The 21,103-nt window shown below is 43.9% G+C and overlaps 1 protein-coding gene across 3 annotated transcripts; it reads left to right on the top strand.

The window, feature by feature from the left end:
- Positions 1-553: 553 nt before the first annotated feature.
- AKAP10 (A-kinase anchoring protein 10) lies at positions 554-20,512 on the top strand. 3 transcript variants are annotated; one of them, XM_069874266.1, is made up of 15 exons: positions 554-769; positions 4,972-5,019; positions 7,307-7,489; positions 7,789-8,343; positions 9,630-9,728; positions 9,998-10,082; positions 10,423-10,546; positions 11,369-11,505; positions 12,527-12,671; positions 13,366-13,539; positions 15,642-15,751; positions 16,605-16,687; positions 17,260-17,312; positions 17,927-18,022; positions 19,069-20,512. In XM_069874266.1, exons 1-15 carry the CDS (start codon positions 748-750, stop codon positions 19,072-19,074), a joined length of 1,920 nt encoding a protein of 639 aa, XP_069730367.1. In that variant the 5' UTR covers positions 554-747; the 3' UTR covers positions 19,075-20,512. The 3 variants fall into 3 exon arrangements, 2 of the variants coding, with proteins under 2 accessions (XP_069730367.1, XP_069730366.1); XM_069874265.1 differs by having other exon boundaries at positions 554-880; XR_011338946.1 differs by lacking the exon at positions 19,069-20,512 and having other exon boundaries at positions 554-880; positions 16,795-17,312.
- Positions 20,513-21,103: the final 591 nt, after the last annotated feature.

The raw sequence follows: 21,103 nt of genomic DNA, 5'->3' as shown, positions 1-21,103 counted from the left end.
CTCCTGCAGCCCCCTCTGCAGCCTCTCCCTGCCTCAAATGCACGGTCAGGCAGAGCTGGCTCCAAAGCTCCAAATGAACAAGAGATTTGACTGTTGTGACCTTCATAATAACGTCAAAATTAGAACAGATGTAAGATTTCTGAGGAAATTTATCCACATGCATCCAAGTGGGAAATCTCTTCTGTCCCAGCTCTTGTCTGGCTGCACACGATCGATGGAGATCGCTCTTCGTGTCACCCAGCCCTGATGAAGGGTGTTTGCTTCCTAAAACTCCAAAATGAGCCTCAGAGAGGTTATTTGCTGGCATTTTTGGTATCACTCAAGGCCACCCCTGCCCTCATCCAAGATGGCCGCCCGGGCTTCACTCCGTCCGCGCCCCAAGCCCCTGACAAAGATGGCCTCGCCCCTGCCGCGGATCCCCATGAGCTTCTTGCCCTCATCCAAGATGGCCGCCCGGAGCGGCGGATCGGCCTGCCCTCCCGACGCCGGGGCCGCCATGTTGAGTGAGGGGCGGGGGGGCCGCATCCCGTCGTGACCCGCGGGCCGCCCGGAAGAGGGAGCGGGGCGGTTGTTGACAACATGGCGGCCGCCGGCGCCTCGGCGGGAGGAAGAGGCGGAGGGAGAGGAGGCGGCGGGCGGAGGGAGGCGGTTCATTCATAGGGAGCCCGGGCGCTGCCCTCGCCCCCCCCGTTCCCTCCCTGCCCTCCCCCCCACTCCCAGCGGCCGCCGAGCCCCCGCCCCGGCACCATGTCCTTCTTCAGGCGGAAAGGTAGGGGCGCGGCGGGCGGGAGCCCCGGGGCTGAGCGGCGGCTGCCGGGCGCCGGCCCTGCCCCCCCGGCCTCGGCGCGGGCCCCGAGGAGCGGGCTCCCCGCGGATCACGGTCAGTGCTGGGGCCCTTCCCTCCCTCGGGGCGCGGGGCGGGTGCAGGGGGGCCGGGCTGCAGCCTCCCTCCTTCCTTCCCTTGCTGCCTCCCTCCTTCCTTCCCTTGCTGCCTCCGTCTCCTTCCTTCCCCCCCTCCTTCCTTCCCTTCCTTCCCCCCCTCCTTCCTTCCCTTCCTTCCCCCCCTCCTTCCTTCCCTTCCTTCCCCCCCTCCTTCCTTCCCTTCCTTCTCCCCTCTCCTTCCTTCCCTTCCTTCTCCCCTCTCCTTCCTTCCCTTCCTTCTCCCCTCTCCTTCTTTCTCTTCCTTCTCCCCTCTCCTCCCTTCCCTCCCTGCCTCCCTCTCCTCCCTTCCCTCCCTGCCTCCCTCTCCTCCCTTCCCTCCCTGCCTCCCTCTCCTCCCTTCCCTCCCTTTTTCATAGAATCATGGAATCACCTGGTTGGAAAAGACCTTTGAGATCATCAAGCCCAACCATACCTGTCCCCTACTAAATCTTATGGCAAAACACTTAGTTTACCTGCCTGTTAAACATTTCCAGGGATTCTCGCTCCCTCCCTCCTTCCCTTTCTCTCTCTCTCTCCCTCCTTCCAGGGGAGCCACTTCTCAGCCCTCTGTGCTGGCAGAACGCAAGCTCACCTTTTCTCAGACCGATGACTTCTGCAGTGGGACAGGCTTGCACAAAATTCAAGCAGTTTTGGGACCTCTTTAACTACTTACAGAGTGGTTTTTTTCACAATACTGATGTTCACAATTCCCTAAAATGATAGCAGGCCAAGCGCAGTACAACAGTGGCTGAAAACCCTTTGGAAAAGGACCTCATGGTGCTGAGTTTCAGTGGAAGCCACAAGAGTCATTGACAAATCACTCTGCGATGGGTTTGATGGTGCTCTGGAGCACAAGCTGAGATTTGAAACCTAGGGCTCCTGAAATATTTATAATATTCCTGCGGCGCAAATGGATATAGCTGAAATGTTCTTTGAGAGTGAAAGGCTTTGAAGGCACTTTGAGCTGCAGCTCGTGATGAAACGCGGTGTAGAGGACTCTCAGTCTGCACGCTGCGTGGTTTGAGTGGTTTTTTGTTGAAAGTGGCACCTTTTTGGAAGGGCCTCTTGGGAAAGCAGTTCTGTTTTCCTGTAGTGCTGCAGCCCAGGCTATCTGACCACTGCTCTTCCAGCTCTCCTAAAGCATTTCTCCGTTCCTAAAGCCCAAAATGTATGTCTTGGGAGGCAGGTTAGGAGGAAAGAATGTATTATCCAAGATGATGGCCTGTTGTAAGCTTGCTCAGGCAAAGGAACAGCTTTGAAAATGTCATTCTTTGTGGAGATTAGTGCAGTAGTCCTGGAAGAAATTAGTTTAAACTCCTGTTCGTATGAGTAGTTTTGAAGATTTGTGAAATCCACTGAAGGTTTTGCAAGTGCCACAGTTGGTTTTGGGGTGTTTACGTGCTAATGTTGAGCTGCAGAATAAAACTTTCGTTCTGCTTATAAGCTACTCAAACTGCTTTGCTGATGTTGTGGAGCTGATGTGCCCTCCTGGTGCGTGATCATAGCAATGATGTAAGCTTTGGTGAAAGCTTTCTCGGGGAGAAAGTAATGGAATGTCTAATTGAGTAGCTGTGTTCCTTTGATTAAAGAATCTTTGGTCAGAGAAGCACAGTCAGGTCTAAATGCCCCAGAAAGGCCCCGTGAAGGAGACAGGAGAATTATGCTTTCAGTGGGTTGTGCATAAAATAGTATCGGTTTGTGTAATCTTCATTTTAGATACTGGCTTTTAGAGAAGATCTTAAACTGCAGCTGGGAGAAAAGCAACAAATTAAAACTTACGATAAAACTCTGTAGACCAGACACATGTAGTCCAAGACCACATAAAAGTGTCAATATTCTCTAGTTGAGCTGCTGTTATTTAAGAGGATATAGCATTGGATAAAAGTTAAAATAACTTTTTAAAATTAAATCATAGCAAGGATCATAAAACCACTAACATGTAGAAAATCAAAAACAGCAGTGGAATGATTTTTATTTTTTTTAGCAGAGGCCTTAAAACGAAGGTCTGGAAAACTAAGGGTGGATAGTAGGTTGAGGAATGAAACTGTAACTGTTGAACCAGAGCCTGGTGCTTGAGGGCAGATTATGAAATTGTTATCAATGAAAACAGCCAGGCTCCTTGCTCATTCTGTAGGGATATCTTGGAAATAACATATACAGTCCAACTAGCTTATTTGACCTCTGGAGCTATGTGTCATTTCTCTGCACATGCAACGTGTGCGCGGTTCAGGTTTGTTCATCCTCCTGTATTTCCAGATGCAAGTTACAATTCTGAGCTCTCGCGTGCCCGGCTTGCATCAGTTCGATGCGTTGCTCCTTTGTGCTTGGGCTTTGCTGCTCGAAATTCTCACAAACTTTCAGTCCTTGGTCATCACGTACCGCAGTTCCCTCTCTGGTTTCACACAGACACCAAGTGACATCCGTTTTTTTGAGGGAAGTGCAAGTAAATTCCTCAGTGAAACTTCTCTCTCTAGGATTTGGCCTGGTCACGGGTAGTTTTCTTTTGTCCTTTGCTCTTAACTTCCTAATTTTGTTCTGCTTGAAGCTGGTGGGGACAAAAGAAGCCTGTGTATAAAGCTGTTTGGAACATGAACCTGGAGTTTGTATTACCAGTAATAAGTAGGTAATTAGAGAGGAATTGAGTAGTTGGTAAGAGGGAACAGATGTATTTAAACTGAAAATAGGCTTATGGAGGAGACTGCTGAAACTCAGGAATCGTGCTGGTAGTTAGGAATTGATTTGACGAATCAACTATTGGAATCGCTTTGGAAAGATAAAGCGTGCGTAATGCTGCATAGAGGTTCTTCGTCCTGCAGCCAGGCAGGTTTTCCTCAATGCTTTTTCTCCTGCATGTCAGCAGCCCCCAGTTATGTAAAAGCTGGTTCTTCTTGCTGCTCACAGCTGCAGTCGGGCTGCAGGAACGCAGCTTTAAAAGAATCCAGCGCTTTGGGTAGAGGCTTATCCCCTCTGCCAGAGAGGGAACGTGTTAGCTTAGGTCTGAAATGCCGAGTTGCACATTTGCTCTTGTGCAGCGAGGGCCAAGGGCTCAGCGGTGCTGTGGCCGCCACCGCACTGGGCGCTTATGTAACCGGAGAGAGAGCCCTGGCCCTTTAAAATATTCAAAATGCTCCAGTTGGAATAGGAAGGGGGTTTTAATCTACTCGCGTTTTGTGATGTAAATGTGTGATTGTGCTGGGTTGTGATTTGTGGCTATGGTTGGAAGGACTCCACCGTCTGTGTTCAGAGATCACCGGTTTGTAGCGATAATCCCAGCCTGGAGCAGCAGAGAAGGTTTTGCTGCTATATCATGTTATTCAGTATCACCGGTTAATTTGTTTCTCATGCTATCCTGTTTGTGTACTCCTTTGGTTTCTTTGTTTTTGTTTTAAGCTGATCCCTGCCTCTGCTTCCTCTAGGAGCTTCCTTTAAAAATAATAAAAAAAAATAAATGTTTTTCCATCACAACTTTCTTCACTCTTATCTTCCCGTCAGTTCTTGCCAAGGGGGCTGGGTGGTGGATCAGCAGTGTCCTTTGCAAGAGGATTAACTATCTGCAGTATTTCCTGACCGTTTCTGTGCTTTTGGCGCGGCTGAGGCGTCGCGGGCTGGTTCCACGCACGTCTCTGGTGTGGTACCGCGCTCCACGAGGGAGATGTTTGGTTTAGATGTACGGTTGCCAGTTCACAGAGGGCATCTGCCCTGCCCCTGTGCGCTTAAGAAGCACCTGTCCCATTCTTCCCAGTTAATGCTGTTTATTAAAGTGACCTTGGATGTGGTCTGGCTTTAATCATACAGACAGCAAGCATCTTTCTCAGTGTTAATTTTAACATCTTGTATTTCGTTAAACTTAATTCATGGGTGATAGGTTTTGCTTTTGAAAATAAATCAACACGAGAGCTTTGGGAGCCTCTGTCAGCGATTAGATGTGCGTATTTGAATAGGAGAGACTAGTTTTAATAAAGCAGTAGTTTACATCTGCCTTTGGTACTTGCTGAAGCTGGGAGTTTAGTCACCCAAAATAGCATTAACATTTTCCTTTGTATTTTGCAGTGAAAGGCAAAGAACAAGAAAAGACCACAGGTGTGAAGGCAATTAAATGTAAGATCAATATTTATTTTGTCTATAGATACAGATATCTAACAGAATCTGCTATTTTTTATTTAAACCAGCGGAATAATTTCCTTGCAACCGAGTGCGGATGTGACCTATACATTAAAACAAACCCAAAACTTAGTTCTGTTTCTGAGTATTTATAGTAACTAATCTTTCCTCATCATCTTGCTGAATCTGCAAGTAAAGGAGGTTATTAAATTATGTCAGACACGAGCTTTAATTCAAAGTGATCATGCAAATCAGTCACCTTGTGAATAGTGGTTGTCCTTATCTACAACAAATGACTTCTGAAGTTTCTTGCTTACATATAGCGTACTTTACACTTTGGAAAATGTAATTTAACTGTGTCTAATTTGAAAGAGTCTGCCAGTGTCTGATTTAGCTTTGACTGATGTGGCTTTTAAGGCTGAAGATCTGACTCTTGGTCAGAATGAGTAGCTATTCTAGTGCTGCTCCGTGTGATGCAGCAATCTTGCTGCTAAATCTATTGGAAGAGAAAAAAAAATGATGGGAAAGAAGTTTATAAACCGTGGGAAAACAAGGCTATTTATCCTCTCAGTTTTTATTGCGATACTAAAAGGCGATGGGGTAATTTATGTGAATCTGAGCTGTTACTATTTTATCCTTTAGACAAAATCCTGTTTCTGTACTTGTTAATGTGTTCTATGGAGATCAAGAGGAAATTAAAGACTTATTTTCACCTTACTGGTCTTTCAAATCAAATATAGGGAACAGTGAATTGAATCCATTTAATAACACATGTGATTTCAGTGCAGCTATAATCTTCAATGACAAGCTGAAAGTGTTTACCAGGAAAAGGCTGCAGTGTGGTGACCCTGTAAATAAAAATAAAAATTGATTGTATTACACATAGCAAGCTGCTGCAAGCAGGGAGCATACTTCCCAGTTTGGCAAGCGGCTACTCCATGTGCGGTGTGATGTTAGGCAAGCGATGTAGTGCTGTCTAGAGGTTTTAGAACAGATGCTTGATCCTTACATGAAGTAGAACGATTTTGCCTGAGGAGTTCACAATAAAAAATTAAATTTGAATCTAATTCGCAAAAGCCTAAATGGGCACGAGGAGTGCGGCTGTAGATCTACCTGAGTAGCCTCCAACGAGTTCCCCTTGGTTTCTGCCATCAGCCCAGCAACTGGCTGTTACCCTTTGGCCTGGAGAAATGTGTATTTTCTCCATTATTGTTGGTATCAAATATCAGAGGCTTTGTAAAAGGTGGCAAGCAAGTGTTCTGGTACCAGGTGCTGCAGCTGGAGAAACACTTTGCAGTAACATAAACATTTTTGCTCGCCTGTAGTGCTCCTCCTAAGTTTCTGTTACCATGAAGTGCAAGTGTGAAACTGTCACTGTGTGTTATAAAATTGTGAACAAAAATAAAGTGATGCAGCATCAAAACCGAGCAGCTTGACACCCTCATGAAGCACATTCCTAAGAGGTAGTGTGCTGTGAGAGTGTCATCTGACTCACTTTATTTTTAAGAGTCAGAGGTGCGAGATGTCCTCGCATGACATCCTAATCAAATGGAATTTCCCAAGAGCTTTTGAAACTGGTACGTGCGTGTTTTGTTTTTTTCAGCTTTGTCATCAATTAACAATTAGTTAATGCTTTTTCACTGGCAGAGCTTTGTGTGAGGAAGTTCTTTGGGCTCAAATAGCCAGAGAAGTACTGACACCTCTAGAGGAAGTTACGGCTCATAACCTGGGGCTTATCAGAGATCTTTCCCAATTACTGTTTTCTCTTAAAACCAAATAAAAGCAAAGGAATTATTTTACAGAAGTATTTCTTGTCAAAACTCACGGATTGTTTTATAATTCGGGATTCTGTGTGCGTTTTAGCCTTCAAAAAGGTATGGAAAAGGATGATCATAAGTGTTGCAGCTACACTAAATTGTTGACAAAGTATTAAGCTGTCACAATAGTGTTTATCAAGGAAGCAAGAAGACTCTGAAATGATATTTCAGCTGTAAACTTAGATCTGGCATCTTTTGATTAGCTGTGGAATAAGGAAAATAAAGGGGGGATAGTACCACTGGTCTATTGGAAATGAGTTTGTTCTTGCTACAATAAACCTTGTTTATTTCTGTGGTCTTTAATCTCACCAGACCCTTGATCAAAGATGGCACGTGTTGCTACAGGGAGGTGTTTAATGACATTGACTTTTGCAAGCTCTCTGGCTGATCTTGAGGTGCTTAGCATTGAATACAGTGTAGAAGAGGTCTTGGGATCCTTGTCTTAATGACTTCTGTCTTGATTCTAGCTCCACTACCAGTACATTCCCCTCAAAGAAGCACTAGAAATCATGCCTTGCTGGAGGCTGCAGGACCAAGCCATGTGGCGATTAATGCCATCTCTGCCAACATGGACTCCTTTTCCAGCAGTCGAACAGCTGCCCTTAAGAAGCAGCCGAGTCACATGGAAGCTGCTCATTTTGGAGACTTAGGTAAGGCTTCATCAGCTCTGTAATAATGTCAACATTTCTTTTTATTCTGTGTATGTTACTGGTGCGCTCGCCATCTTTTGGTTTCCAGGCAAATGGATTAGGTCATTAAAGAATCGGACTGATGTTGCAGTAGCAAGTGTTAGCCTAGAAGGGTTTTAAATGGGGCCTGTACATTTGTTAAAAGAGGTTCCGTTACTTTGTGTAGCAGCGTTCTGTTGGAATCCACCAGTTCCATTGCAGGATGTTCTTTAATCAAATATCCATGTCTGTGGAGTCATTCCCGTGGTATTTTTCTTTAGGCAGATCGTGTCTGAATTATCAGGCTCAAGAGACCAAATCAAGCCTTTCAAAGACCCTTGAACAAGTTCTGCAGGACAATGTAGCCCTCCCTTATTTTATCCAATTTATGGAACTGCGCAGAATGGAACACTTGGTTAAGTTTTGGCTAGAGGCCGAAAGCTTCCACTCCACAACGTGGTCCCGTATAAGAGCACATAGTCTCAACACAGTTAAGCAGAGTTCGTTGGCAGAGCCCGTGTCGCCCTCCAAACAGCAGGAAATTGCATCCTCTTCTCCAACCGGATTTCTTGAGGAGAGACTGGAGGATTCTAGCACAGTCTGTCTGCTCAGGACCAAGCCGCTGGCTTCGGACAAGGACGACAGAACTAGCAACAGCCCGAACCACGTGCTCTCGCGTCAGGAGAACGATAACACCAGTGTTCTTTGTCTAAGAAAATCTGAGACTGGGACCCATTCTGTTCCAGCTGATCAGCAAGATTCTTCCAAGCTTACAGTATCAAATAGAAACAGCCCTTCCTCTGCACTAAAGGACTTGTCAGGAAAACTGATGAAAAGTAAGTGCCGTGTGTTCTCTTTCTTTGAAAAGGTGGAGAAATTGGAAACGTACTGGCTGCAGCTTGCTCTGTGCAATGAGCTGCCTTGATTCCCATGGGTCCTTGCGATGATACAGTGTTGTAAGGGGGAAATAATTGTGTGTTACCTTGGTGGATAAGCTGATGGTCAGTTTGAGCTGTGTGTAGTCTGTCTATTTAAAAATAAATATGCTGCTGAAGAGACTTCGGAATTGTTCTGTACTCCAATAAGCTTAGGTTACTTCCGTCCTACTTGTGTGATACTAAGAGATGAAGATGAACATTGCTATGTCCCGTTCTTCTCTCACCCATGCCACCTTCAAGGTAAAAGAATTCCATAAAATATAGCTGTTGAGGCTGAGAATTGATAATTAACTTGCCGTGGAAGGTAAATACCCTACACAGTTTAAAGTGGTGTAGGTAACGGTTACAAGAAGCCTGTAGAGATTTTTTGAGTGGAATGTGCTGGTTTCATTCTTGGGTTTATTAGATGGAGTTCCTCCCATTGTGGCTGATCTGTTCTCATTTGGAGTCCATCTTCTCAGAGGCTTCTGGAAGTAAGGATGAAGTTAAAACATTTACTACGCATGTATCTTATTTTGGTAATAAGATACATGCGCAGTAACCTGTTTCTCTACTTTGCATTTACTCAGTCCTCCCTCATTTGTGCAAGTCTACAGACACAAAGGAAATGCTCCTTTCTTCATGTTGGTTCCTTTTGTTTGCCCAACTGTTTCCTTGTGTTGCGTCCCTTTCTTTTGCTGTTTGTCTTTCTCATGTAGTTACTTATCACATACTTCCACATGCTCAGCCCCAAAGTAGCTTAGACACGGTGATACTTTAGTAATGAAAAAACTTTGCTCTCTGATGTCTATAAGGAATTTCAGAGTACTGTGTCCTTTTTGAGAAATCTGAAAAGTCTGGAGTGTAATTTTTTCCTCTCTTCCAGAGCAATGTCCCCATCCCTGACACATGACACACAAAGCATACGCCTTGTTCTGAGGATTCCCATTTTGAGATTATTTTTTCTTTAAATTCCTTTATAATGCAAGTGTTTTATAGCCTCTCTGATGAGAACTAGAAACTGGGAACTTCACCACTGTTCTTGGCAGAAAGGTGTACCGAGTAGTGGAAGGTTTCATGGGAAGAAAATTTGCCAGTGACCATTAGATACTTGCTTTTCTGAAGAGCAGACATTGGTAATTCACTCCTCATTTCACATCTGTGCCAAGGAATTCAAAGTTTGATTGTATATTTCTTCCTTGTAGGTATAGAACGGGATGCAGTTAGTACCTTTACCAAATACATTTCTCCAGATGCTGCTAAACCAATACCTATTACAGAAGGAATGAGAAATGACATAGTTGGTAAGAACATATACTGCCTACTCGTTTCAGAGCTTCCTCCCTCCCTGTGAAAATGTGTATGTAATGCCACATACATTGAGTTTTGGTCAGATAATTCAGCTGTGGTGTTATTCAGCTATCTGCAGTACTCTAAAAGCTCTTTTTGCTCAGTCAGAACCAGCTGATTCTAGTGGATTTGAACTGCTATTCTTCATTAACTCATCACTGCTCATGCCTTTCAGCTTGATCAGCCAAATACACGTTAAAATTAACCTGGTCTTCCTTTGCAGCAAAGATTTGTGGGGAAGACGGACAAGTGGATCCCAACTGTTTTGTTACAGCACAGTCAATAGTGTTTAACGCAATGGAACAAGAGTAAGTTGACTGAATAATTTGACTTCTTGTGTCTGTTGTCCTTTTGCAGAAGTTGGTTCACTAAAACTGTTTATGGAGGTGTAGCCCTATAATCCCTTTTTGTGCAGTTTTCTGTACTTGAAACTGCTCAGATTTCTCCTTCCAAATCCATTCGTATGTGCATGCTGTAATTGCATTGTTTGTCTTCCTTGTGTCAATTGTAAACCTACACCGTTTATTGCTTGTTTTACCTTTATCTGACTAAAATTATAAGACTTCTGGGGCAAGAACTAATTGGTTCATGAGGTGCCTTGAATGCTGTTGACCTTTAATAACCAATATTTGGTCTGTCCGTGTGCAGGCACTTTAGTGAATTTTTGCGAAGTCATCATTTCTGTAAATACCAGATTGAGGTGCTGACTAGCGGGACCGTTTATCTGGCTGACATACTTTTCTGTGAATCAGCCCTGTTCTATTTCTCTGAGGTGAGTGTTAGGGTTTGGGTTTTTTTATTATTCCTTTGTATCAAAGGGAAAAAAACTTATTTATCCCCTGATGGCTCTGATAAAGACACCTCAGATACAACTGGAAAGATGAGGTTTATTATCTTTTTCTGGCAGAAAATGCATTAGAGTGTTTCCTGCCCATGTGTGGAGCGTTCAGACCTGCAAACCATATTGTAGAGTATGTATTTCTGCGTATCTTCTCCACTTAGTGGATGCATCGCAGTGTCTCTTTGCTTTGTAACAGCTTTGACACAGTCATCTTAATCTTACCAGATGAAGTGGTGACTTAAGCATCTTAGAGATAGCAAATAATTCACGAGCTTTACATGGAGAGGGTGTCAGATTGGAGTGTGGTAGGTTATATGTATGATTTTACAGCTGGAGGCCCTCTACCTCTAGGGAATCATCTGCCTGTAGTAAAATACTTGTCCTAATAGTCTGACAAGCCAACATAGTTAGGAACAGCAAGGTGGGAAGCTGAGACAGTATGCTGAGTTCAGTATAGCATGAAAATGACATTTCCTCTGTCTTTAGTATGATAAGTTGTTGTTTGGAAACTAAATGTGAAAATCAGTACAGAAAAGAAATGTTGTAAGTTCCTCTTTTTTTTTTTTTTTTTAAATAACTGCAATGCTATATGAAAAATCAAAGTATTTCTAAGTCCTGGTGATAATTTTGCATCATTAATATTTGGTCTTTGTTTCTTGTTTTAAATGGGAAGGAGCAGCTTTGTGATTATAAAGTTTCTTGCTGAAACTGCTTTAATTTCTCCTCTTCTTTTCTTTTTAATTTCTCTTCCAGTACATGGAAAAGGAAGATGCAGTTAATGTGTTGCAGTTCTGGTTGGCAGCAGATAACTTCCAGTCTCAACTCGCTGCCAAAAAAGGCCAGTATGATGGGCAAGAAGCACAGAATGATGCCATGATTTTATATGACAAGTGAGGGAGTTCAACAATTATTTGTTTCTGAAGCTCTGATTTTGTGCATGTAGCTTCGTGTTGCACTGTGCAAAAGGAACTTGCATTTTCAAACCATAACAGTGCCCTCTTGCACTATTGTGCTGAAATGCATTTTATTAAGGTGTCTTCGATGTGTACACACGAGAACTTTTAATATACACGAGGAGAAAATCCATATAAGGACTCCATTCTTAAACACAATTCAAGATTTTCAGAACTTGATCGCTTGGGTTACTGTTTGGTTGTGAAATATCAAAGCCATTTTGTTGCCATTTGAAAGTGTAAATGATTTAAACCTGGTGGCAGATGTGTCACTGTAGAAAAACCTTCAGTTTCAGATACTGTTACCCATTTAAAGTAGGTTGTGGGGGTTGTTATAACACACAGAAAAAGCCCAATAGTTCTTGTTTAAAGTATTTAAAAAGATTTTCCTTTTTTTAAGGAAGCAACCAGATCCCTATTTAATATCAGACTTTCACTCTCGGTAGTGTAACTTTTTGCCTCTATTTTGTGCTTCCCCTTGGTAATAATGCACCTGGAAGACAGACATCAAAACTGCTTCCAGGAAAAGTTTGTTCTTAAAGCTCAAACGTGAGGCTCATCAGCACAAGCTTGTTGAGTTACTACCCTAGTAGGAAGTAATAATTGGAGAGGAAGCAAACAATTCACTCTGACTTTTACCCCGTCGTCGTCCCCCGTGACTCTGTTTGCAAACCCCGTTTTCAGTGGTGTCCTTAGTAGTGTGAGTGATAAATCAGAGTTCTGGGTGTTCCCTGCTTCAGCCTGGCTGCATGGTGAGGATCTATCAAAAATGCTTGTGTGAATTGGGGATTTTTACCCTTGTAGGTGGTGAGGATCAGGTTTAGGGACAGTTTTGAAGCCTGCACTATGCAGTGGCTGCAGCTTGGTGAATAGCTTTGGGTGGAAAGAGTGGGTGCTAACCACCAGCAAAGTTTTGCAAATCCTTTTGTGTTGTCGTCTTCCCCCTCCGGTGCTGCAGGTACTTCTCCCTTCAAGCCACGCATCCTCTTGGGTTTGATGACACGGTGAGGTTAGAGATTGAATCCAACATCTGCAGGGAAGGTGGTCCTCTCCCCAACTGTTTCACTACTCCCTTGCGGCAGGCGTGGACAACCATGGAGACGGTGAGATACCTTCTTTGGAATGGTTTTGACAGTTGATGTGGAGATTCTAGTGTCTCAGGTGTCCCCTTCAGCATCTCTGTTTTGTCCTATTCCTTCACTAATTTCCTATTTACCTGGATAATATCACAGCTTTAGCTAAATCTGCTAGACTGTTTTCCCCAGCCTGATTTGAATAGATACCACCCACTAACTTCTGTTCATTCTCTGTGAAACGTTTGTCTTGAGTGATTATTGCATTTGAATGGGAGTTACAGAATTTCCTCCTGTATGAATTGCTATCAACAGCTTATTACACGTCTTCAGAAGATTTTCCTTCCTACTAGTAGCAGCTGTGTGCAAGTCTAATACCAGTGGTGTGGCTCATAGTGTAATTTGGGGATACCTGGATACTGGAGATGAGCAACTCGATTCTGGAGCTGCTGCTGATTTTTGAACTGTTAAAATAGCCTTTCCAGAGGAAAAAAAATTGGAACTTCAGTTCCAGTTAGTGGAGGGTTTGGTTAGTACAGAGTTATTTGTTCATTTTGCAGTAGGACTCAGATTTAGAGCAATGCAATCGCTAATCCAGAGTTATTCCATATACGTACCGTCTACACAAGAACAGAGATGTTTGTGTGTCCTTTGTATTCTGCAAATCATCTACAGCAGTTTTGAGACCAGCCTTGATTAAAGAGGGCTCCTTCTTCTGTCTCAGGTTTTTTTACCTGGCTTCTTGTCCAGCAACCTTTACTACAAATACTTGAATGATCTCATCCATTCAGTACGAGGAGATGAATTTCCAGGAGGGACTATTGCACTGAGTATCCATGGCCCTGGCAGCTCTCCTGACAGCGATTCTGTCGGGAGCTCGGATGGCTCTGCCTCCCAGGTATGTGTTTCCTGGTTTGAGTCTGTTGTAGCAAATACTGTAATCCCTTTGCTGTATCGATATCACAAGTTCCTACACTGTAAGGAAACATCTTTTAATTTGAAGCTTCCCATGACATTTTAACGTTAAAGCCTGTGTCATGTTAGGACATGTTTCTTGTACCTGAACCTAAGTTCAAACAAACAGCACTGGCACAGAAAGGTATCTGGGGTATTTGTTGTACCTAAAGTCTTGTACTCTTTTTGTTTCTTTCCAACAAAGTTATTTTATTAAGCTCTTGGCATTCACTGGACTGTTTCATGGTGCTGTAACATTTAAAAATGCTTTTTTATTAGAAATAACAGTCTTTTTAATGAATGCCATTGGCACTTGTGAACAAGTTAGATATAAATACACAAGTTTTGTGTGCTAAGTTTTATTAAAGTGCCAGATCTTCTGTCTTGAGTCCACTCAGTTCTAGGGCTTAAGGGATCCATCTGCTTGCACACAGTGCGGTGACAGTTTGTACCTGACCGGGTGGTTCCCCAGTTTTTCTCAGCAGACTTTGCCCTGTTGTCCTCCTCGAGCCAGCTGCTCGTGCTGGTCTGACAATGTCCAGGGTCTTGACCTTCCCCAAAGAGAGCTCTGACACTCTGCTGTGTCACCCCGAGATGCTCTGAGCTGGAAATGTTTGCACGTGTATAGTTTTAATGTAAAGCTGGGTGTAAAATATTCCATTGCTGGGTAAGGCGTTCTAATTGTTCCTTAAGCATGATTAGAGCTGTGTGGCTGCTCCTTTGCTGTGCTGTGTAGAACAAGAATGTGTCTGGGCTCCTTTGGCTCAGTTACCCTTGCAGAGTCATTGAGAAATCTCCGCTGTGTATTTGTTTTGCACGGTGCCCTGATTGTGGGCCAGCGTCTTTCGTCTTTTTTTGCCTTTTGTGGTGCTGCTTTCCCGTGTGGGCTGAGCTTCAGCAGTGGGCAGCAGAGCTCGTTATGCTCTGAAACCATCCCAGTAACATCAGAGATGGTTTTAACCAGGAGTCAACTGTTCCAAAAATTCTAGCTTTGCTTAATTCAGGTGTGAAAGAGAAAAGGATGAGCAGATTCTAAGCGTATCTGTAACCAGGTCAGCTTGCAGACTGCAAGCCCAGCTGACAGCAGAAAAGCTAAGCTAGAACTGCTTTTGCTGAGTTGCTTTTATTGAATGCTGCAGTGCTACCGTGGGGTTTAAATCCAGGATCGAGACAGCATTATTGCTGTACTGTGTTTCAGGCAACTTGGAAGCTCTACTACCTGCTTGTAATGTTTTTAAACCTCCTATTTTGCAAGGAGGGAATATTGCACAGTGGGGAATAAAATGTGCGTTCTGACCATCTTGAAATATCCTGCTGCTGCCTGATGATCTGAGCAGGAGAAACTGCTGTTAACCGACTCGCTTGGACAATTTAGGAACAAAGTACTGCATTTTGTGCATTCCTGCTTATCTGAACAGGAGAATCTCCAGGTATCTGCATATTTTTGCATAAAGAGCCATGCTTACGCAGAGCAGCAGGAAAGGAATTCACAAGGCAGCCGCTAAAAATGTTTCTGTTCTGGGTTAAGATGCTAATAGATTGCTGCACGTTTGTGCTTTCCCTGCTGCAGCTCTGTTTGCTTGGATTTTTTCATAATCTTACATAAATACTCCAAGTCAAAAGAGAAATGTTTGTTCCCGGCGTATGGGGGAAGCACAGGGTATGTGGGAATCGCTTACCAAGCGCGTGAGAGGGCTGAGTGAAGCTGCTGCAGCTTTTGAGGTAGTTCAGTGTTAGGTACTCACAAACGTTTTTCACGCACACGCAGATCTGTTCGATTGGAGATGCTTAGGCAGCAGTCTGTACACACACGATGCTGACCTGTGCTTTGTGCCTGTGGCTCTGTTCATACAACACTGTCATCCTGTTTAAAAGCAGCGTCACACTGAGTTAGGACTTTGTTGCTGTGTAGACACTCTCTAATTCTTGTATGCTGACCTAGAAACTTTGTTGAGGTTTAAGTGTAAAAGTACTAAAATAGGAGTTTTGTTAAGAAGCTGTGTGTTGTCTGCTTTGGGCACTAATACTTAAAACTTTTCTTTGTAGTCCAATGTCAAAAAGGCTAATGTTAAAATCCTGAAAAATTTTGATGAAGCAATAATCGTAGATGCTGCAAGTCTGGATCCAGAATCTTTGTATCAACGAACGTATGCAGGGTAAGGTTCCTTCAGTGTATCTCTCTTCTTCCTAGGTGCATGTTTCACCTCTGTTTCATTTCTGCTGTGTCCTCCTGCATGGAGAGTACACGTAAATGTGAGATGTTGTAATCTTAGTTCATTTCTTGATATTTGAAAGTAAATTTATTTCAATAGCTTGATTTGACACCCATATCATAGTGAATGTTTCTCTGACCAGAGTGGCAGCCATAAAAATATTTCCAGTTGGGTTTTCTTTCTATCCTAGTTATTTTTCCTCTTTGACTCCAGATTAGAGCTGAATAGTTCCTATTTGGGGTTAGAACAGCAAAGAATAAGCTCAGGCAGCTTTGATATTTTGATTTCTCCCTACCCCGTGGTAGAGAATGGCTCGTGCTTCGTGTCTTTAGCAGATTGCACAGCCATTCCTCTGTTTAAGTTGCTTCTTGTTGTAAAGCTCTTATGCTCTGTGGATCTCATACAGAAATTCTTTTTCTATAGCTACATTGCTTCTCCATCGCTTACCAGTCTCCTGTCCTTTTAGATACTACAAACCATTTTCTCCCTAATGATGTCTTTATGGTAGCACAGAGCACTGGCTAGCGCTGCCTGTTGAGATTACGTGATGGAGTCATTGAAGCGTTTGCTTCCTTCAAGTTTCTGAAAGAGATATACTTTGAATTTAGTTATGAGAAGAGTGGGAGATTTTTCCCAGCGTATAAATTTTAGGTGGAAAAGGTGGTAGTTGGTGAAATGCCAGTCTTCTGGCACTGGTGTCATTATTGTGGTGGCTTTCTTGTTTTTCTGACTGGTAGCTTTCTGTCATGCTGAAGTTCTCTTGGAAACCTTTTGCGGTTCTTCTTTCTCTCTTCAGGAGGATGACGTTTGGACGAGTCAGCGACCTGGGACAGTTTATCAGAGAATCTGAACCAGAGCCTGATGTCAAAAAATCAAAAGGTTTGCTTTCATCTTTCTCTTGATTTCTGTATACGTCTGCAGAACTGTTCTTTTCCTTCCTGCTGTCAAGATAAGCAAGAATCTTGACTCTTCAAATCTGTTTTCAGCCAAATAGAGATGCTTACGGGGTAGTTGTGTACTGAGGCAAAACCCATCTCTGGCCCAGTTTCATAACTGAATTCTGCTTTTCTGGTCCAGCTGGACTGCTGGGAGTATGAGCAGCCTGTGGGAGTTGGAGCTGTCGATGGAACCTGGCAGGGATGAAAGCCGCTAGCAACTGAGCTGGTGATCAAACCTTCAAAGATTTGGTCTCAAGATGAAAAACTTCACCTCTCTGCACGCCTCCCACCCAGTTTGGGGGCTGCTGTTAATGCTGCTTCTCAGCTCTGGTAAAGGGGAACGGTTGGGGCTCAGTGTCTCATGGCTCCATGTTATCCCTTGCCTTTCGTGCCGCTCTCTTCTCCAACACTAGCAGCGCGAACCCTTCAGAAGGGTGGAAGGAATTGGCTTTTATAGAGGTGTGTCACGGAGTTTGCTAATGTATCTTGCTTGCTGTTCTTTATCTCAACTAGGGTCCATGTTTTCACAAGCAATGAAGAAATGGGTTCAAGGAAACACAGATGAGGTGTGTTGGCTTTTATGTTGTCCTTGGGACTGACTTCACCACGTCAGTTATAGAAATGAAGTGTTGGAGTTCCTAATCCTGGCTGTTTCTCTGAGCATCTTTCTGGTGCACCAGCAAGAACTGTCAGACTCTGTGCGCTAAACATGATTTGTATGAAACTAGTTTGGTTTTTGCCAGTGCTCGCTGGTTTAACTCAGTTAACAGTTAAGCTTTGACTGCAAGCATGCAGTTTTCTTATGGTGTAATAAGATACAAATAGGAGTAGAAATGCTGCTGTTTGGGTTTTTTCGCTATGAAGTGACCACTATCTGGATCTACAGGCTGCATGTTTTTCCCCCTCAGAGGGGCTTGGACAAGTCCCCAACAGATAAGTCTAAAAACATCACTAACTCTCTTGGAAATCACACCGAGCCATAAATATTGACAATAATCACATTTAATGCTGTACTTGGAAACCAGTTGCATTTCGATCTAGGGAGGACGCGTTTTCTCCAGGTCACTGAGTTGTGAAGGTTAACGGCATCTCCAAGGCTGAGTGTGTGAATTGTGCTGAGAGGACTTTATGTTGATCTTAAGAACTTGAAACTAGTCTGTGTTTGGGACTGTTCTTTCAGGCTCAAGAAGAGATGGCTTGGAGGATAGCAAAGATGATAGTCAATGACGTTATGCAGCAGGCGCAGTGCGAGCCGCCTTCGGAGAAGGTTACGCAGGTAAGGGGGTGGAAAGGCTGCCGGTCTTTATCTGCCTTTATCTAGACTGTGGGAGGAGCAGAGCTCTTGCCTTCCTAGTGTGTCTGAAACCCACGCTGGTAAATGTTCAAACTAGCATAGCGCGATGTGAAGAAACAAAGGTTGGAAGTGTTTCAGCCTACGTATGATGGTGGAGGAATTTCCTAACAGATACCTGGTAGCGCTTCTCCTGTGCCAGCATTAAAATTGTCTCGGTTCATTTTGAGTCTTTACAAACTGCCTTGCTGGGCAAGGGTGGTTTGTGTAGCAGGATCAATACTGTAATTCCTCATCTGAATTCACACTAAAAGCGTTAGTAAAACCCCACAGCTGGGTAGTCGTGTTGTTGGGCGCGCTGCTTCACACAGTGCTCTGCCTGCGCCGTTTAGAGGAGACGCAGTAGCCCTGTCCATGGGCTCGTGGATCTGTGCTGCGTGTTGTTTAGTGACTGTGTGGTTGCACAGGTTCATGTGGTTTCTGTTTAAAATAAAAACTCCAAATCAAAAAGCCCAGTTCTGACGCAGCCGTTAGGTCTGTGAAGTAATGAGAGCCGCAGTTCACCAAGTTAATGCCTGGTACCTCTCGCTTTCAGGCATCTGACTTAAAATTAACTCGCACCCTTTTCATTATTGAATGTAAAGACGTGTCAAAGCCCAGTGATAAAACCCAAATGGATGGATCTGTAGCCTCACTTTGTGACTGATTTTAGTACAGCAGCTACATTTAAATGACGTGTATGACTTTACTTAATAGCTTGGCTGGGAATTACATGATTCCAGCCTGGCTGGATGAAAAGTGCTCTCAGCACAGTATTTAGAAACGTCAGGTGGCAGCAGATGCTCTGGATTCAATTAAGCAAGTTTGGTTACAGTAATTGTAAGGTTGAGTCTTATGGGATTGGTGGTTTTTCTCTCTCCCCAAGTCCTAAGCACACCTGGTTTCAGTGTTTTTAAAATGTCTTTCTGTTGAGCAATTGCTTTGTATGTTGCAGGGTAAAATGAACTCTAACCCTGTCCTTCCTTTCCCAGCTATGATTTTAGAAGCATCGGAACAGGAAATCTGGTTTTCCATTTTGAGAAGGAGTGAACTTTCCCCTTTGGTGGATTCTTTAACACAGCCAATAAAAACTGTTGCTCCCAACTGCTGAAATCTCCCTCATTTCTAAGGAAGAATTAAGAAGAAGCGATCCCGTACCTCCGCTGTAGAGTGCGAAGAAACACTTTTTCCTGTTGTATGTGGCATTCACAGTAATAATGGTTTTTAAAGAGATGAAGACTCAGTTTACGAATGTGTCACTGAAAAACTGTCATCGGCTTCACAAATACTTGACCCTGTCTCAAAAAGACTTTTAAGCGAAATATCTGGAATGGGACACAAGCCACAACAAAGAGGGGGAAGGTTTTGCTGTAGTTTCTAGTTCTACTACTTGTAACTACTTGTAGTTTTTAAACATACAATTGGAAAGGCCGGGGGGGGCTGTCCCCAACAGCGGCCGCTGGGGAGGTGAACCTGAAATGGTGAATTTATTATTTGGCAGTGAATGACCCAAAAAGTTCTAAGTTTAATTTTTCCTTACTTGAAATAGATGAGTATTCAACTGTAAGATAAATGTATTTTACTTCATAACTGCATTAACTTTGAAGGCAGCGTAGACTGACGAGGAGCGAAGCCTGGACAGTGTAACTCTTCCCCGGTCGAGCTCTTACACCTGCGCGCACACAACCCCTGCTTCCAGCACGGAGCAGACACAAAAGCCAACCTCGCGCTGTGCCACCTTCTGCTCCCAAGCCGCAGCTCCCACTGCAGCCCACGTTCCGAGGAGGCTGTACCTTGGAGACTGCTCCGTTTTCTTTCACTCCATCCCACGAGCAAGGAAAAAAGGAATCGCTGCCCTGTATTGCTGCCATTCTCCATAGCTTGTTGTCCTCCGACCAACCTGGTTTCTAATTCCAGATGTTTGGTTTACAAAGAAGAATAATTTTTAAAGACCTCTGGCCTTCTCTCTGACATGGTCAATTCTTGCAAAATCTTTTGTTTTAGTAAAAAAGCCACTGTCTTACACAGCACCTCTTATTTTCCCCAGTGAATTGATTTTACAGGGTGTCAGAAGTACTCGGAGTCTCACCATTACGTTCTCACTACATTTTCACTGTACAACACTTCTATTTTGTTTTTTTTTTGTTTTACCATTGCTTTTTTTCCTCAAACTTTTTCAAAAAAAATCACTTTGCGAAAGAACTCAAATCATCTCCAATGTTCAGGATATCTTGATTGATTAGCAAGTGTTATTCTGTTGCAATATTCGATCGTAGAGAGACACTGTATTGTCTAGAAAAAAAAAGGCAAAAAAAGGCTGTGTATAGGTTTTTGGTACTATGTACCACCTCTTATTTCTCTCATGCCCAAGTATTCATGTACTTAAAACATACTCTATTTAATTGTGTTTTGATTTAAAATATATAAATATTAAAATTTGTGTCAATTTTCTGGTTTGATGGGGTTTTCCCTTTACAGGGGCTTTCAAAATGGGAATTTTGGAGCTTTATCCAAGGACCAAACCCCAGAACGTTGGAACTATAGAATGGTTTGTGTTCAAGGGACCTTGACGAAGAGTATTTTCTGTCTAAAACTAAACAAGGAGGAGGCGTTTGGGGTGGAGATGGGGTCGAAGGGGCACGATTTGCTCGTGTAGCACAGGACCAAGCTACGTATGTGCTCTTGAATCATCTTCTGTGCTTGCAGAGCAGGTGAGGTCTTTGCTTTTCTGCATCACTGATTGATTCTCCACCTCAGCAGGACCCGTGATGCTCAATCCTAGGTGTTTTGGGGTGTTTCGGGGTGCTCGGCCGTGGCTTTTGCCACGGCCGAGCACCCCGAAACACCCCAAAACACCTGCGCTGGGCACCACGAGGCTGCACCTCCTTTCGGGGTGTCCCAGAACGCGCCCCCTCCAGCCTCGAACCCGCGACTCCAGGGGCTGCGCCCCGGGGTCTCGAACCCGCGGTCCCCGCGGGGCCTCGAACCCGCGGCCCCGGTGCTGCTTGCTCCGCCGGCCGCTAGGGG

Source organism: Phaenicophaeus curvirostris, chromosome 21 (assembly GCF_032191515.1).
Source record: "Phaenicophaeus curvirostris isolate KB17595 chromosome 21, BPBGC_Pcur_1.0, whole genome shotgun sequence".
In the NCBI taxonomy this organism is placed as follows: domain Eukaryota; kingdom Metazoa; phylum Chordata; class Aves; order Cuculiformes; family Cuculidae; genus Phaenicophaeus; species Phaenicophaeus curvirostris.
The sequence above is the reverse complement of the archived record's forward strand: the minus strand, read 5'-3'. Positions and strand labels throughout refer to the sequence as shown.